This window comes from Triticum aestivum, chromosome 6D, assembly GCF_018294505.1.
Source record: "Triticum aestivum cultivar Chinese Spring chromosome 6D, IWGSC CS RefSeq v2.1, whole genome shotgun sequence".
Taxonomy (NCBI): domain Eukaryota; kingdom Viridiplantae; phylum Streptophyta; class Magnoliopsida; order Poales; family Poaceae; genus Triticum; species Triticum aestivum.
Genome location: NC_057811.1, coordinates 482,129,684 through 482,147,847, shown reverse-complemented (window position 1 = coordinate 482,147,847; position 18,164 = coordinate 482,129,684). Strand labels below are relative to the sequence as shown.

The 18,164-nt window shown below is 46.8% G+C and overlaps 1 protein-coding gene across 1 annotated transcript; it reads right to left on the bottom strand.

Annotated features, from left to right (window-relative positions):
• Positions 1-12,784: 12,784 nt before the first annotated feature.
• LOC123146176 (telomere-binding protein 1) lies at positions 12,785-17,315 on the bottom strand. The gene is made up of 10 exons (XM_044565765.1): positions 16,972-17,315; positions 16,772-16,857; positions 15,747-16,662; positions 15,354-15,482; positions 14,988-15,080; positions 14,814-14,893; positions 14,151-14,395; positions 13,718-13,969; positions 13,559-13,622; positions 12,785-13,266 (listed from the first exon to the last, which is right to left on the bottom strand). Exons 2-10 carry the CDS (start codon positions 16,847-16,849, stop codon positions 13,108-13,110), a joined length of 2,016 nt encoding a protein of 671 aa, XP_044421700.1. The 5' UTR covers positions 16,850-16,857; positions 16,972-17,315; the 3' UTR covers positions 12,785-13,107.
• Between the last annotated feature and the right edge of the window lie 849 nt (positions 17,316-18,164).

The window sequence follows — 18,164 nt, the reverse complement described above, 5'->3', positions numbered from 1 at the left end:
GTTTGTCTTCGTGAAGTCTTTGCCTGCTTGCTTGATCTGTTTGACTTCACTGTGTGACGACTATTGTTGTCTGGCTTCATAATATCTTCCATCCTGATCTATACTACCTAGCTGCCAATAGTCTTTGTGCTTTCACTTCATTACTTACTTGACTATGGCTTGTCTAGTGTAGTCTACCTTCCGCTGCATATCAATAGGTTCATTTCTATTGTTTGTCTTCAGAGCCCCCGTGTTTTGAAGACTTACATAAAAATCGCCTATTCACCCCTCTCTAGTCGATAACTAGCACTTTCAATTGGTATCAAAGCCAGGTGCTCCCTTGTTCTGTGCGATTCGGTTTAACCACCTGGAGTTTTAGCTATGTCGACTGCAGGGATAATCAAAGTCTCCGCTGTGTGCCCTGTCTTCGATGGCACTGATTACCCCTACTAGAAGAATAAGATGCGCATGCATCTTGAAACCATTGATGTCGACCTCTAGTATGTCGTCAAGAACGGCGTTCCCAAGGTCGGTGAATGTGTCACTGCTGCTGATGTCAAGAGGTTCATTCAACTAGACTCAACTGCCAAGAACATCATCTGTGGTCATCTGACCAAAGCATAGTATGGTCGTGTGAGTGTTCTGGAAACTGCGAAGCTTGTCTGGGACTGGCTCTCCAGGGTGAACGAAGGCGTCTCAACCCAGAGATACTCAAGGATCAGTGTTCTTCGCAACCTCTTCAACCGCTTCAAGAGAAATGACAATGAGAATGTCCAGCTCACATTTGATCGCCTCACTTATATCATAAATGATCTTCATGCACTCGGCGCCACTGAGATCACCAAGCATGAAATCGTCAAGACACTCTGGAGATCACTTGACAGTTCATTCGACACCCTGGCCCTGATGATTCAAGAACGCCCCGACTTCAAGACTCTCGATCCGTCTGACATACTTGAGAGGCTCAACACACTTGAGTTCAAGCTATCTGAGAAAAGAGATATCTATGGTCCCTGTCGTGGAATTGTCACGGCAGATGTCCTAGTGTGAGGACTTAGTCGTGAGGCCAACGCATCTATGTGGTAGCTTGAGAGGGGTTGAGCGGAATCGAGAAAACGCAACACAAGACAAGGGTTTAGACAGCTTCGGGCCCCGGGAAACATCATCCGGTAACAACCCTACATGCTGTTTGAGGCTAGGTCTCATTATGATCATGAGGGAGTCGCCGTAAACCGGCTCTCCTAGTTATGTCTAGCCCTAAAGGTTATCTCCCCCACTCTTGGGGTGCCCTGCCCCTCCCATCCTTATATAAGTTGAAGGGGCGGGTTACATGTAGAGTCCAACTCGGATTAAGACTTAAACTATTTTGACTTCTCTTCATGGGCTTCTTAACATCTTGGGCTTCTTAACGTCTCGGACTTGTTAACCCCAGGCGACTCTGTATGCCGGTTATAACTGTCTGCCGGGTTATGACTGTCTGCCGGGTTATGATCTGACTTAACACCTGCCGGGTTGTCATCTGACTTAACACCTGCCGGGTTATCATCTGACTTAACACCTGCCGGGTTATCATCTGACTTAACACCTGCCGGGTTATCATCTGACTTAACACCTGCCGGGTTATCATCTGACTTAACACCTGCTGGGTTATCATCTGACTTAACACCTGCCGGGTTATCATCTAACTTAACACCTGCCGGGTTATCAAGTCCTAGCCGGGTTATAACTCCGGCCGGGTCATACCGTGGGGTATATCCCCGACATTAGCCCCCAGTTTAATTTGGAGTTGTCCATGTTAAACTAATCCTGATCATCCTTAAGTCCTTGTCATTTCCTTCTTCTAGAAAATCCGGGTCAATAGACCAGCTTCATAATCAATTTGCTGACATTGGTTTGTCATAGAGAAGTATTGTGAAGAATAATACATTTGATTCAGCTCCCAATGCTTAACAAAAATATTGATCCTTGAAATACTCATCTGATCTTCAGCCGGCTTAAGGACGTAGAACTTGCCGGTTTATCATTGCCAAAATTGCCGGTTTATAAATATTGATGGCACCGGGTTATAACTGTTTGTTAACATCAGCTTTGAAAATATACCTCTTATATGCCTATCACTTGTAGCCCCCAAGTCTTAAGAAGGTAACGTAGTAACAGCTTAAGAATTGCTTCAATATGAATGTCACAAGCTTGAAGAAATCCAGTTTGTTCATCTCAATCACTAGTCAAAACTGAGTATTCCACATATGTAGCCCCCAAGTGTCGGGTTGTCATGCTTGCAGTAACCTGGGACTTGAAATTGCTTTATGCTCATAAAAACTTCAACCAGTGTAGCCCCCAAGGGCCGGGTCATTAAGGTAATACTGAGCTGGGACTTGATATATACTTGAATGAAAATAACATCTTATAATGTAGCCTCCATCGTAGGGCTTGAACCCACGTCCACAAGGTTAAGAGCTTTGTGCTTTATCAACTGAGCAATGGACCCTTCAATATAATGGATTTAACTTGTGTACCTTGAATTGTTGACAGGAGCGATTGGTAGCCCCCAAGGGCCGGCTCATTATGATGTGATGAGTCGGGTCATCAATAAGACTAGTAAAAATGACTTTGCATTAGCCCCCAAGTGTCATGGTGCATGCTTGCAGCGACATGAGACTTGCATATTTGATGTAATCTCAACTTGAATAATGTAGCCCCCAAGTGCCGGGTCGTAAGCCTGCAGCGACTCGGGACTATTCTTTTGTAGAATAAATCATACCCATTGATAAAATAATATCCATTGCGCTGAAGCGACTTTGAAAACCTCAATCATAATATTGGTTATTGATAATCATAATAAAAATCCAGTCATGTTGGCTATTTGGATAACATAACCCAATGATTTATGAGCGCATGATTCCAATGGCGCAATCCAAATATATACTGGCGATTTAACGTCCAAAGCCAGACCGGGTTAATAAATACCGGATATTTTCTCATCATACACTGGCGACTTAAAGAAAACCAGGCTGGGTTAATAAACACCGGATATTATCTCATACTGGCAACTTATAATCAAAGCCAGGCCGGGTTAATAAACACCGGATATTATCTCATACTGGCAACTTATAATCAAAGCCAGGCCGGGTCAATAAACACCGGAGAATTATCTCATACTGGTGACTTATAGTCAAAGCTAGGCCGGGTCAATAAACACCAGAGAATTACTATGTCACCAAAGAAAAAACGCAAAAAGACGTTCAAAGCAAATTCAACAGAAAAAATCCAAGGCTTTCATAGGACGCCGAGCCAAAATATCTTCTTCAATGAAACTAGTATTAACCATTGGAAGGTACGCGCTTTCCGTGAGCCGGCCCTCACACTACCACTTCGACATTTTAACCCAGATAAGTTCAGTTCTTATTTAAAGATAGACTTATCAGGGCTACGCGGGGTCAGAGTGCATCAAGCATCACAGGCCGATTTATCCAAGTTTCAAGGAAGGCGGCTTTAACAACCTGAGCTTCTCCTTGCTATCCGTAAACCGTGCCCTCTCATGACAAACCGGCATTTTAACCTTAACAAGTTCAGGGTCTTTGCTGAAAAAGATTGACTGTTAAGAGTTCGCCGGGTCAATCAGGATTACCTGATGGAGAAGCTTCCGGCATACAGGCAGGATAACCCGGGGTTTTAGGTGAATACACCTGGCTTCCAAGCCTGGCTTTTATAGCCTATCACAAGGTTATGAACTCTTTGTTCTTTAGAACAAAAGAGTCCCCAAGCAATATTTTGAGCTGTGCTCAAGGGGTACCTATGTTTGAGTTGTGCTTTTGCAACAGACTCTCTTTGGTCCCTTTAACTTTTTTTGAGAACTCGAACTTTTGCGAGAGATAATATTCTTCTTGAGCCGGAATTTTAAAACCGGATATTGAGAGCTTCAGAGCTTTGTGGGAGACAGATTTCCCTTGAACCGGATTGTAAACCGGATATTTGAGAGCTTCAGTGAGACTGACTTCCCTTGAGCCGGATTTTAAACCGGAATCCTTCTTTTTAAGTCGGAAATTTTCTGACGGCCTGATATGTTAAGCCAGAAATTATCCAACGCGGAGTTGATCATCATGGCCGAGGCGATCTCCAATGACAGTGCGCGTGGACCGGGTCATACTTTGGCCATGAGTTAATTGACCTGTGTACACAATAGTATACCATGGAAAAAGCTTTGGATGATATTTAATTATACCAAGTAAGAGTTTAGAAAAATAGCACCTGATTGTAAGCCGGCGCGGACGGACAAGTCAATCACAGGCGCGGTCCCGGTGAGTCAAAGTAGTTTGGGCCGCAGGGGCGGCGTCTTGCGCACGTCCATTGAGCAACAATCAAGCACGACCCCAGCAAGCTCATATAGACCGGGCGGCGAGGGCGGCGTCTTGCGCACGCCCATTGGGCATCATGGTGCAATATAATTTCACCTGTGTAGTGGGTAATTTAACCTGCACATATAGAAATAATACAGGGGCGAGTAATCATGCTCGGATGAATCAAATATGTTTGCATAAAAGAACTAGGACAGATATCACCTGATAATTTTTTGGGTAACCTGACGTGTGATAGATCCATCTGGCCTGTTGATGCAAACCGACAGCGTGTTTCGCCCATCTTCATTTTTGTTTTTGCTTGGGGAACCGGGCCAGTGCAGTTTCACGTGGATTTTTCCCTAGAACCCATCACACATTTGGCATCATCCAGCTTATGCGTCTCCATACTATCATCTTTTACACTGAAAATGTGCAAGGCCTGCTCCCATGGCCCGCGGCAGAAATGAACGAGCCACGGCGGCTGTTCGGAGGTGGCGGCGAGGCGATGACTCCCGGCAGAAGTAAATCAGGGCGGCGACTCATGCGGCGGAGATGAACTAGGCACAGCCGCGAGGGTGGAAACGACTCGGCAGGGGCTTGAAGTGCAAACCGGCCAGAGGACGTACAGGTACAGCGCGACAGTGGCACGGAGCCTCAAGGCGACAGCTCAGGGCCCGGCACGGCGGGTCGCTGCGCTAGCAGTTTAGTGAAGCGGGAGCAGCTTGGCGCTGGAGTAAACGGACGGGCGGAGGCGAAACCGGCGCCGGCCTCTGGCGGAAGTGACCCGACAGGAGGCGGAAACAACGACCGCGGAAGCCGACTTGGACCGGGCGCTCGGCGCTCGCAGGAGCAGTAACATCGGGGCGTGCAGGTGAGCAGCAGCTCAAAGCGGTCAGCTGGCGAGGCGATGCTAAACCGGTGGCGGGTTGAAGAGGCACGGCTGTGGGGCCCGCGGTCACTGCTCGGGGTGCGGCGGTTTGAGGCGCCGAGAGGCTGGCTTACAGGTTCGATCTGGCAGAGCGCGGCGGTTCAACGGAAACCGGATGGAGGGCCGACACGGCGGGGCCGCAGTAGGCCATATCGGACAGGCAAGCAGCAGCCCGAGGCGGCCGGCCGGTCAGGCACCGCTGATCCGGTGGCGGGTTGGAGAGGCGAAGCAAAGCGGGCCACAGCAGCGGCTCGGCGCGCCGGTGATGGCGGCTCAGCGGCGCAGGGGGTTGCCGTAAACCGTCGGCGATTTGACGAAGGCGAGGCAAGGTTGCGCGGGGACGACCCGGCAGCCGCTCAATCCAGTGGGTGAAGAAGGGCGCGACGGCTGACCGGTTCACGGGGCGCAGCGGTTCATGGCCAAGACGAGGGGAGCGTCGCTCTGAGGCCATAGCAAGGTGCAGCGGATCGACCACGGCGGGTCAACGATGGCGGGTTCAAGGCCTCAACAGCGGCTCAGCGGCGGCGACTTGGTCGTGGCTGTACTCCGGCGATTTGTTGTGGCGGCGGCTCGGCATCAGAGGCCAACGGCTGCCCAGAAGCATCCGTGGTTGGCTTGGAGCAGGCCACGGTAGAGCAGTGTAGATGGCGGCTCGGGGAGGCTCTCGACCAGGCCGGGGCGACTCGAGGCGCGGCAGCCTAGAGGCGAGGCAGCAGGCGACGGCGGAGACGAGTCCGAGCGGAGTGGCGGCTCAAGGCGAGGTGAGGGGAGGCCGCGACTCGCGGCGGCTCACGCTAGTGGCGACTTCGAAGTAGGAACGGCGACTCAGCGCGGCAGCAACGCGGGTCAATAGGGACGGAGGCAGCGCACCGGCGGCTTAAGACCGGGCCCGGCAGAAGAGGAGCAAGGCCGCGGGCGTGGTCGGTAAGCCGACGCGAGCGGACGGCAGCAGCTGACTGCAGTGGTGAACCGGCGCGCGGGGAGCAGCAGTACTGAGTCAAGGCGGCGATGAAGGCCGGACTGGCTCGGGCGACTCAACCATGCAGCTATGGGGGCGCTTGCGGGCAGGGCCTCGGCGGCTCAGAACGGCAGCAGTGACCCAGCACCATCTGGAACGGGGCGAGACGGCTGGCGGGTCGGCCAGTACAGGCGTCGCAGCGGCGATGGTGACCCGGCAGAGGCCAGAGCACCCCGTCCGCGAAGACTGAGTTAATTGCACAATGGTACCACATTTCAGGCAATGGTGACGAATTGGTACCACTTTTCGTAATTTTTACATGTCAGTACTAAGTTTGGAGCTAGCCGTTACAAAAAGGTCTAAACCGCGTATAAACATGTATTGACGGTGTATCTGACAGGCGGGGCCCATCGGTCAGAAGCTGACGTGGCATGTTTTTTTACAAAAAACCCCCCTAACTTTGTACGTAATCACATAAATGGCCATTTAGTTTGTGGAAAAAAACGCTCCTGTGAGGGTTTTTTTTCGTTATCAATTTTCCACAACCGAATGGTCCCTTTTGAATGTTTCCGTCGAATTCGACAAATAAATAAAATAAACAAACTACCGCGCATCAGAAGGTTTCGAACCTGAGACCTGTCGTATAGGGCGTCGCGCGCTAGCCACCACACCACAACCACGTTCATGTCGGGTACAGGCGAGAAACTTTCTACTCCCTCTTTTCCTAAATATAAGTCTTTGTAGACATTTCACTATGAACCACATACGAATGTATATAGATGCATTTTAAGTGTAGATTCATTCATTTTACTCCGTATATAGTCCATCTATTGGAATCACTAGAAAGACTTATATTTAGGAACGGAGGGAGTATATTGTATCGGACATGCTAGGCCGGCGGTTGGGGCCAGCAAGGCTGCGCGCGCTGAGTAACTCATTTTTTTCCTGCTCAATTTTTTTTAGTATTTTTTTAGGAAAACATATTAGTATTATTAAGTGTCTTCACTCAGGACTGCAAAGCGTGCACAATTATCATGTATCCTCAGTATATTATTCAAATACGCAACTATTAAGAAACTTATATGCCTGACACACAGTTTTTTTTTTGAGTTACTCATATATTGATTGTATTTTTTTTAAACGCGCACTTACTTAAAAAGTTGACAACATGTATTAAAAAAATTGTGTAATCATAATAAATTTTAGAAATGCATTAAAACTGTTAAACTTTTATTCAATTTTTTTACATATTTCTTGAAATACAAGAATGATTTTACACAATAAGTTTTTAATACATGCTGCACATTTTTATGCACATTATGACAAAAACTCATTTTGTATTAAGAAATGTTGACCATAAATTACGAAATGCTCACCGCGGGTTATGTAAAATCTTCATCATATCTTAAGAAAACCATACAACATATATTACAGAAATGTTCAATTTGCATTTAAAGTATGTTCAGCATATGTTACCAAATGTTCATTATATTAAAAAAAAATACTCACCGCTTGTAAAGAAAAGATCATCGTGCATTAAAAATGTTCACTATATGCAGAAAACGTGCTCAACGTACATTAAAAAAATGTTCATGTGTATTTGAAAACATGTTCATCATATACTGAAGCCTATCTTGAAAAATGTTCAGTAAGTTTGTTTAAAATCCAGGAGAAAAACAAAGTCAATGAATGAAAAAGGTGAAGAAAAAAGAAAGTAAGTAAAACAAAAAAATAAGCCAAAACCAGAAAAAAAATAAAGCATAAGAGAAATGAAACGAAAAGAAATATTTCCATTTTTTTAGTAAAAGAAATCTTGGCAATCAACGAGCCCCAGTAAAACGCAAAACGAAAAAAGAAATTGCAGGCCTCGCTGGGCCCAGCCAGCCCGGCCCAGCGTTCGTGACATTGTATAAGTGGACTATTGGCTCCTCTTTCTTGCTACAGAATCTCACGGCTTTTTTCTTTTATTTACTTGTCGAATTCGACGGAAACATTCGAACGAGTCCATGCGGTTGTGGATAAATGATAACGAAAGAAAAACTCTCACAGGAGCCTTTTTTCTGCAAAATAAAATGGCATTTATGTGATTACGTATAAAGTAAGGGGGCTTTCTGCAAAAAACATGCCACATCAACACCTGACCGATGGGTCCCATCTGTCAAATACACCGTCAATACGTGTTTATACGTGGTTTAGATCTTTTTGTAACAGCTAGCCCCAAACTTGATACTGTAAATTTTTTGAAAAGTGGTATCAATCCGTCATCACTGTTCGAAATGTGGTACTATCCTGCAATTAACTCGCGGAGACTGAACCCATGACTTAAGCCGCTTCCAGGTCGTGGGGGTTTCTGGATCCATTTTTTTCCGTTCTTGGGATCCACGTGTTAGTAGTAACTTTTCTTCCCTTGAATCTTGAATTGGCTTCCTGTAACTTTCTTGTGTGTCCGTAGCAATCGAAGTTTAAAAAATCGAAAACACTAATGTCCACACGTGTGGGCGTCTACCAACTCGCCCACACGCATGGATCCTCGTTCAACCAATTCTGCACGAATTTTGGCGCGTTCTAGCAGTTTTTGTGTGCCACGTAGGACTAAGCTAATGTGTGCGCATTCATCCCGTCGGCCACACGTCCTTTTTTCACCACACGGGGGGCTGGTGTGTGGGCGTTTAGCAATTCGCCCACACACTAGTTTCACGCACGCAGAGGGGGCTGGTGTGTGGGCGTTTATCACTTCGCCCACACGCCCGTCTCCTAGCCCACACCCAAAGCTGGCAGTTGACATGTGTTTCTGCAGGTACATGGCAACTGCCCTAGCTTTGCTTATAAGCAGATGGCAACTCTCTTTACCCCGAGTTGCCATGTGTTTTTGCATGGTACATGGCAACTGCCAAGTGTGCACGTAAGCAGATGGCAACTCTTTCTTTTACATGGCAACTGCCCTAGCGTGCTTGTGAGAACATGGCAACTCTCTCTTTTACCCGAACATGTTTTTTTGCCATGCCTTTTTTGTAGTGCTACATGGCAACTGCCTAGTGTTAGTGGGTGGCAACTCCTAAAGTTTTGAAATCATTGCAACTGCAGTAGATCAGACCATACATGGCAACTGCAGTTGAGCAACCATGGCAACTGTAGTTGTCCGACATGGCAACCGAAGTTCAGCGACATGGCAACTGCAGTTAAACGAACATGGACGAGGCTCTGGACCATGGCAACTGCAGGACGCGCGGTGACTGTCACGCGGGCGTGCGGGACCACGAGGTACGAGGCTTGACGTACGGGGCGTGTGGGCGTTATCTATTTCGCCCACACGCACGCGTGTGAGAGAGACCGGGGAAAAAAAGAGGTGTGTGGGCATTACTTTTTTTGCTCACACGTAGGTGTGTGGGCTGTTCCTCTTATACACCACACAAAATGTGTGGGCAGACCCCCTAACGCCCACACGTGTGGCACTTATCGGCGTCCTAAAAAATCTTATCTTGTGGACTCCTTCACGGGACGGAGTACCAACGGTACTCGTTTGATTGATATGAGCTTGCTACTTGATCTGCAACCTTTGGCTCAACTCGAATCCGAACTGGTGGCCTAAGTAAATCCGGTTCCGAGTCATGGACCGCTTTGCTGCTGATTGGACTTCGATCTCGTTTTTAACTTTGATCGCAACTGCTGTTGTCCACATGCGCGACCCTCTGACAGGGCTAAATTTCCTTTAGGGCGTTTTCAATCCGGTCTCGCCGGATCATCCAACCGCAGCGGTGCGCACCATGTAACCCTAATTTTCCTTCAACTCAAATCTTGTACTCCCAGATCAAAAGTAAATCCTGCGTGATCATCTCGTACTGGTTCTTCTTCATCCGGAAAATTGCGAGCTCCTCGATCCCTAGGAAAAATCCCTCCAAGAACTCAACACCACCGTGCGCGAGCCCCACGGTGGGCGCCAACTGTCGTGGAATTGTCACGGCAGATGTCCTAATGTGAGGACTTAGTCGTGAGGCCAACGCATCTATGTGGTAGCTTGAGAGGGGTTGAGCGGAATCGAGAAAACGCAACACAAGACAAGGGTTTAGACAGCTTCGGGCCCCGGGAAACATCATCCGGTAACAACACTACATGCTGTTTGAGGCTAGGTCTCATTATGATCATGAGGGAGTCGCCGTAAACCGGCTCTCCTAGTTATGTCTAGCCCTAAAGGTTATCTCCCCCACTCTTGGGGTGCCCTGCCCCTCCTTATATAAGTTGAAGGGGTGGGTTACATGTAGAGTCCAACTCAGATTAAGACTTAAACTATTTTGACTTCTCTTCATGGGCTTCTTAACATCTTGGGCTTCTTAACGTCTCGGGCTTGTTAACCCCAGGCGACTCTGTCTACCGGTTATAACTGTCTGCCGGGTTATGACTGTCTGCCGGGTTATGATCTGACTTAACACCTGCCGGGTTATCATCTAACTTAACATCTGCCGGTTTATCATCTGACTTAACACCTGCCGGGTTATCATCTGACTTAACACCTGCCGGGTTATCATCTGACTTAACACCTGCCGGGTTATCATCTGACTTAACACCTGTCGGGTTATCATCTGACTTAACACCTGCCGGGTTATCAAGTCCCAGCCGTGTTATAACTCCGGCCGGGTCATACCGTGGGGTATATCCCCCACAGTCCCAACTATGGCCGAACTCGTGCTTTGAAGGCAAAGGTTGTTTCCCCATCCCCCACCGCCATGGAGGATAGCTCAGCGGAGTTCGCGGGAGTCTCGGTCATTGCGACCAACCCCGAGACTATCACTGTGGAGGGAGGGTCGTGCCCGACAGTGCTTCTGCGAAGCTATGGAGAAGGAGGCCTTCAACATGGGCTTGGCGTGCCCGGTCCATCCGCGAGAAGGTACCCACCCTCGGTCACGCTCAATGTCGTTTTGGCCTCGTAATGGTCGGACATCCCCGATGCCTGGAAGCATGAGGAAGCGGTCGTCTCTCTATGTATGAATTGTGGTTTATTTTGGTTTGTTGAATTTGGTGACGAACTATATGATCTACGTGTGTGTCCTCACATGAAAACGAGGGTTTGAATTTGAAAGGTGTGACCGGCGGGGCGGACAAATGAGGGGACTTGCGGCACTACGTGCTCGCAGACGTTTAGGGTGTTGGATTTGCCCAATACTATTATAGATGTTCATAAATCTGGTCATCTTTCGCAAAAAAAAAGCTTAACTCAAACACCAGCGGAGGGGGCACTATACCGTGCCGGAGGGAGCATGAGCTCTCCTTTTTGTTCAAGTAGGTATGTGCCCGTGCGTTGCCATGGAGGCCAAATATTTTTTAACGCAATAAGAGAACCATACGGGGCAAGTCTTGATGGAAAACATATACATAAAATAAGATTATGTTTTGTTTATAAAACGTAGATTTTATGTCATTGCTTAAACTGACAAATAGATATATGCTTGTGAGGTTATGATTGATCTTCTTTATTGGATTACAAAAGATAAAAGATTGATGATATTCATTTGTTCACGGACCATGAATTTATTGCTATTTATTGGGTTACCAAAGATGTCTGATCGGTACCAAATTTTTATCACATAAAATAATTTATTTACGAACCATGAATTTATTGCTATTTAATATTTATTATTGGGTTGCCAAAGATGCCTTACCGGTACCAAGTTTTATCATATGAAATAATTTATTTACGAACCATGAATTTATTGCTATTTAATATTTATTATTGGGTTGCCAAAGATGCCTTACCGATACCAAGTTTTATCATAGGAAATAATTTATTTACAGACCATGAATTTATTGTTATACCAAACATTGATCTGATTTATTGGATCACCAAAGATTGGTCTGATGAAACCCGAAAGGGGTCAAAAACCGAGAAAAGTCGGTGAAAGGTGGGAGGAGGGATGAAGAGGTGGTGTGAAGCTAACGAAAGATGAAACCTTACATTCTTTTTTTAACCAGAACAAGTAGTATAATAATATGCCTATAATTAGTATAGAGATAGAGAAAACCACGGCATAATAAAAAACAGTAGGAGACCATTTCTTCGTCTGGATATACCCCACATGCTGATCCGTATCCACATGGGCTGAACCGCCGTCACCAGTCAGGCGTCAGGCCTGACGCCTTCCCCAATTGGCCTTTCCTGAACCAGCTCTATCTGCTGGCCCAGCTTCACTGTACGCCCCCCTCTAGATCATCATCATCATCATCATCATAATGGTAATGTTCTCATACATTGCCATTTCTACGCTACATATATCATACCAACACCGCAAAAGTTGCAAACGTGCATGCTCCAAAATGGACCAAGCAACCTATTTCCCGAGCGGCAGACTACAGCGTAGACATCATCATGAAACAAAATGCTCCATGGATGCTACATCATATTCTTCACCACACCACTGCAAACAAACAGAGTGGCATCCCATCCCAACAAAGGAAATGCACAACAGATCCCATCAAGGAAAACATCCATCCATCTCCTTTCAAAGACACCCGAGACCCACACACAAGATAGAAGAAACAGACATCACATATCTGGCTAGCTTTCACCATGTGTGTATGGACAAACAGACAGACAGACAGACAAAGAGTTTGCCTCATTTTCATACCATCATAAATTTTCTAGTTACATACACCCACAGATTTGATACTCAAACCCAGACAGAACCCGCACCAGGTTTTGACTGACTGACAATCTAGATAGAAACCATACATAACAGTCGCAGAACAAGACGCGGCCCAGACCCGCTCCGGGGTCTCTGGCACCCTAGGTGCACACATTGTCATTGACATTGCATTGCATTTGACTCTCATCCAGCAATACCAGGCGCACGCAGTTGCTTCGTTTCTCTCTCTCTCTTCTTTTTTTTTACACGGGGATGGGCGGATCGGTCAGTCTAGTCTCTGCCTTCCTCCTCGTCGCGCTTGGCGTGGTGCACGGTCCAGTAGGCCTGCGCCGCCAGCACTCGGTCCAGGAGGTCCTGCGGCGGGATCGCCCTGCCCCGCCGGAGCTGCGGGGGGATGCTCGCCGTGTGCACCAGGTTCTTCCACTTGTCCTGCTCCACAGAAAAGACGTTTCAGCGAGCTTTAAGAACGGATAACAGAGTTTCTGTGTTATACTATCACGCTATGATGAGTAAAATCCAGTGCTTCATTCACACTGGCAGAAAGATACGCATGGCAAACAAGTGGCTAGTTACAGGGGAGCATCAGGCGGCGAGGTAATTAGCGGTGGAATGGAGCAGTGCCAGGATCAAAAGATGGTGATGGCTACCCGCAAAAAAAAAAAAAGATGGTGATGGCTAGCGACTCTGAGGTTTTTCCACACAGCCGTTTTCAAGGGATTACCTTGAGGTCGACATAGGTCCTCTCCTCGTTGTCGCGAAACGCATGGTTCTTGACGTTTTTCCACCTGGAAGGAAGAAGACAAAGATGGGTCACATGAGACGAAATGGTGTGATCTGCGCTGACCCTGTGATGGAAGAACTATCCTGGGCACAAACAAACCTGCCGAAACCAAGCAGCTCCACAGCTTCCACCAGCAACTCCACCTCAGCAACGGAGAAGGGCCTCCGCTTACGCCTTTGCCCGAAGTCCCTCTGCCTTGACCTGGGAACAACCGGCACGATGGCCAGCGCATCTGGGTTTGAAGTCCCATAGGGGACGATCGCTTGGCAGATTTCTGGCCTGACTTGCGCAGCCCCTTCATAGGGATAATCACCCAGAGTGCAGCTTATAAAAGGCTGTTCGAACTTTATCCTGGAAAATGGTGGAGTATAGGAAATCCTTAGATGAGCATAAACAACAGAGATCAAGCAAAATGATATTTTGAAACATCTGCAAAGCATCTTGGTAATGCTTTTCTTCTTTCTGATCAGTAAACCTAATGCAAATCTCCAGTATAATAGTGCGAGAAGAGGTGGCTTTATGGGTAACTTACTTCGACAACGGATTCACAACAGATGGACCAGCGGAGTCCATCTCTTCAGGTGCTATTCCTGAAGGACGAGAATCTTGCTTAGCTTCACATTCCAGTGTGAAGCCTATGCTATCTGGTTTTGCCCCGTGGCAAATCCCAGCCTGATGAAGCGTCTTATTGTCATCTTGAATGATCTTCCCTTGAAGTAGCACACTGACACTGAGGCTGCCTTCAACTTTACTAGTAACAGCATCCATTACAATTCTCTGAAGACAAAATTGAAACATGTTTAACATAAGAAGGTAACAGCAACAAATATTTTAAGTGCAGAGCAATTATGGTAATACATCAAGACGGGGAAAAATGCCACTAAATTTTTCCATGTTGGATAGATCAAAATTACTGCTAAAATGCATCATCCTTTCAGTATAACAATATTTTAGATTGCTGGAATTTAAAAAATCAGTCAGCTAGACATTAAACAATGATGTATTTCTGAATTCTGTACAGGGCATGCCAGACTGCTCACTGATTTTCCACAAACAACTATTGGAGATAATGTTACTGATAATAGATTACTGACAGCAAAGAATAAAGAGAATATCCTGCTAGACACATTGAGTGTATGGTTGCTAATAAGTCAATACTTATTTTATACAATTTGATGCACATATAGTGTTTTACCTTCAATGAACCAACTGTTGCATTTTCAGGGACCTCAATTGATAGCTCAGGAATGTTGAACGACTTGATGATGAACTTGACTGGAAATAAACGAAAACAATAGTAAGTCATCGTGTCGAAGAATCACGAAATCGTTCCATGTATGTAAATACTGCAGAAAATATCCAGGATTACCATTACAGCCCTCAGAAGCACATGGCTTTCTTTGACTGGACTCAGAAGCACAAGTTGGATCCTGACCTCCCCTGGAGCATGATGTCCCACTGGCTGGAAATGGCAACCAGCATTTTACTTTAGGAAGTATACCAAAACAGGAAGTGAGGCTATCCAATACTGTGCATCAAATGCTAAAGCTGTACCAACTGTGTAAAATGTTACAATTGAATAGTACTAAGCAATTTGTGCCCTTTAAATACCAGGCAAAATGGCAATACAAGTATGCTACTCCCTCCGATACAAAATAAGTGTTGTGGTTTTGGTTCAAAATGGCAATTTGAACCAAAACCACAAAACTTATTTTGGATCGGAGGGAGTACATACTTTCAGTTAGGACCCCTTCATCAGATGGCTGTGCAGAGTAGCATTCAACTACTTTTTTTGTCTTGAGCATTCGTTGCATCTGCGCCCTCCGACGTGTAGCGGATATCTTCTTTCCACCGAACTTGCTACCTTTAAATAAAATAACACTATTCAGCACAATTCCAGCTATAACTAGCGGAAATGATATATAGTTTTTTTTTAGCTGAACCTGTAAGTGGTTGATTTTCATTTCCTCCACAGCTCCACGGTTTCCATAAGAAACGAATCTTTCTCTTGCTACTTTATATCATTTTTTCCCATATCATGGTAAATGATATAGAATAGCAAAAGAAATATCATTCTTTTTATGGAAACTACGGAGCTGTGGAGGACATAGAGATCAACTCCAAATACCTTTATTGGGCAGCTCTCCACACATCTTATTACGAGCTGCCTTCCTCATCCTGGTGGACAACAATCTCCTTGTTCTACAGTCACCTTTATTTGGCAAATAACCATCCTTGCTTCCTGAGGTGCTTGGAAGCACACACCTGGTGGATTTTTCATCATTATCTATATCTGCAGCATGCTGCACTTGAACCGGATAGAATGGAGAAGCCCTATGGCCATTGTCATGGCCACCAAAGTGCACTCCTGAGCTACTCTCAGAATTAAGCACAGAAGGTTTGACATCCAGATCCATGGTGTCAACCAAACCATGCAGAGCTGCGGCATTGCCATCTACCAGACTTCTGATTATTGCAGGTGTGGCTTGATGCACTTGTTTAACGTCTGCCGACGTCGGGAAACAAGGATGGCATACTCCAATAGTTCCATACTCTGGAATTGTGCCAAGACCACAATCCAATAGAGATGGTTTTGTACAACTAACCAATGAGCCCTCAGCAAACACATCTGGCTTCTTTTCTATCAGTGGCTCTGCTGCTGCATCAGCAACGTTTTGGGTCAATAAGTTGTCCGCATCTGCCCTTTCTATTAGTGACCCCTCTACTGTATCAGCAACATTCTGGGTCGATAAGTCCTCTGTCTTGCGTATGCTAGTTTGTCCGAGAGAGGCACAGATACCATCACAGCCCACTGTATATCCTCTGCAGCAATCATTCTCCAATGCTGTGCTATTGAGCTGCGGGGCTTCATCAAATTGTTCTGCTTTAACAGATGCCCTGTCTGAATTATGACTTGCTGCTGCTACATCTTGGTCGCTTTCGGTGGAATAATCATCCTCATCTGAGGACAAGGATTCTGCAACTGTGGCGAGCAGATCAAGAGCGTACATCTGCTTTTTCTTTAACCTCGCGGAGCGCTTCACCTGGAAGGATTACAATTGGCCATCAAACAGACCCAAAATGCATTTCCAAGAAAGCTTACTACAGAATCAAATATGTATAAGAGCCTGTCACAAAAGAAAAGTTGTGTACCGGAGCCAGAGTCGTGTCCCGTGGCTTGCGAGGTCGCCGGACAACGGATCCTCCCTCGGACTTCTTCCGGAACACCATTTCTTGGCCTGAAATGGAGAACAGAGCGCTCACCGAGCAGCCAGGGGCGGATCTCCGGAAATTGGGCAGGTCGGTGGGGTTTATCCAATCGTAGGACGAAATCGAACAAGCAAAGCCCGTACCTTTGGAGCCCAATGGGCAAAGACTGCGGGCGGGGCGGAGGGGGGCGGGAGCGGCGGAGCGCGCGATGAAGCGCGCGCGGCGGCGGCCGGCAGGGGACGGAGATTCAGAGCCGCGTCTGGTACGACGGGGCCGGTGGGTCGGGGCAGGAGCCCGTCGCGGGGCGGAGAGGGGCCACGCCGATCCGATCTGGCCTCCGGGCTGGGGGAGGGGGGAGGGGGTGGAGGGCGGAGGAGGGCCTCGCCGCCCGAGCGCTCGCCGGGGCCGGACGGGGGAGGGCGGAGGAGAGGAACGGGTAAAACCCTGTGAACTCAGATGATTTGGTTTTTGGGTCTGTGTGTGTGGGTGGTTTTTGTTCTCGCTGCTTCCCGAGTGCTTCTACCCTTGTAGTAAAACCCTAGCATCACTTTCCCCTGCTTTTATCCACCAAAACCCCGCTCGCTCCTCTGCCCCTGCCCACCGCGTTATTCCAGATCTGTGTGCTCTATCTACCCGCTGCCGTTACAATTTGGAAAAGTAGTAGAGACTTGGCGGTATCTGGAGCAGATCGGGTCGTGTATCTAGACACTGTTGCTATAAATTGGAGAAATAGCAGAGATTGATCGTATACTGGAGCGGATCAGGCGTCGTATCTATACACTGCCGTTACGAGTCGGAGAAACAATGAAAATTTGGTCGTAGATCGGGTGATTTATCTACACACCGTCGTGACAAGTTGAAGAAATAGTATGATTTGGTCGTATCGTGGAGCGCAACTTACTCCTATGCTAACAAAGACAACTGTGAAGGAATTTTTTGTAGAAAAAGAGGGATAATGTGACAATTGTAGTCGGTAGAAGTATTACTATGTGTCTAAATATGACCTTAACCTCCAAGCCTGCCTTGAAATGATTTTTTGCTTGAGTTGCATTCAAGTGAAAGTGAATGGCCACCATATGAGACTTATATAGGTCAAGAGTATTTGGAAATACCAAGCCTACCCTTAAGATAGAGAAAAAGTACATGCTTGGTGGGAAACAAAGTTCGTGCTTAATGGTGGACTACGAAGGTGAGAGGGTGCCTTGGCCTGTGGTGGACCAAGACAATGCACCTCCCTCTAAATGAGCTTCTTTACACTAGAGCATTTTACAAATTACAAAACTTGTGGACGCATGACTACTTTTAAGTCTCCCTTTGTCCCTCTACATCGCCCACC

What these genes read in the sequence shown, in the direction of transcription:
- LOC123146176 (XM_044565765.1), bottom strand. Translation starts at nt 16,849, where the DNA reads ATGGTGTTCCGGAAGAAGTCCGAGGGAGGATCCGTTGTCCGGCGACCT. An exon ending in TGCTTCTGAGGGCTGTAATG is followed by an intron (nt 14,894 to 14,987) that starts GTAATCCTGGAT and finishes GTTTATTTCCAG; the next exon opens with TCAAGTTCATCATCAAGTCG. An exon ending in CAACAGTTGGTTCATTGAAG is followed by an intron (nt 14,396 to 14,813) that starts GTAAAACACTAT and finishes TTTTGTCTTCAG; the next exon opens with AGAATTGTAATGGATGCTGT.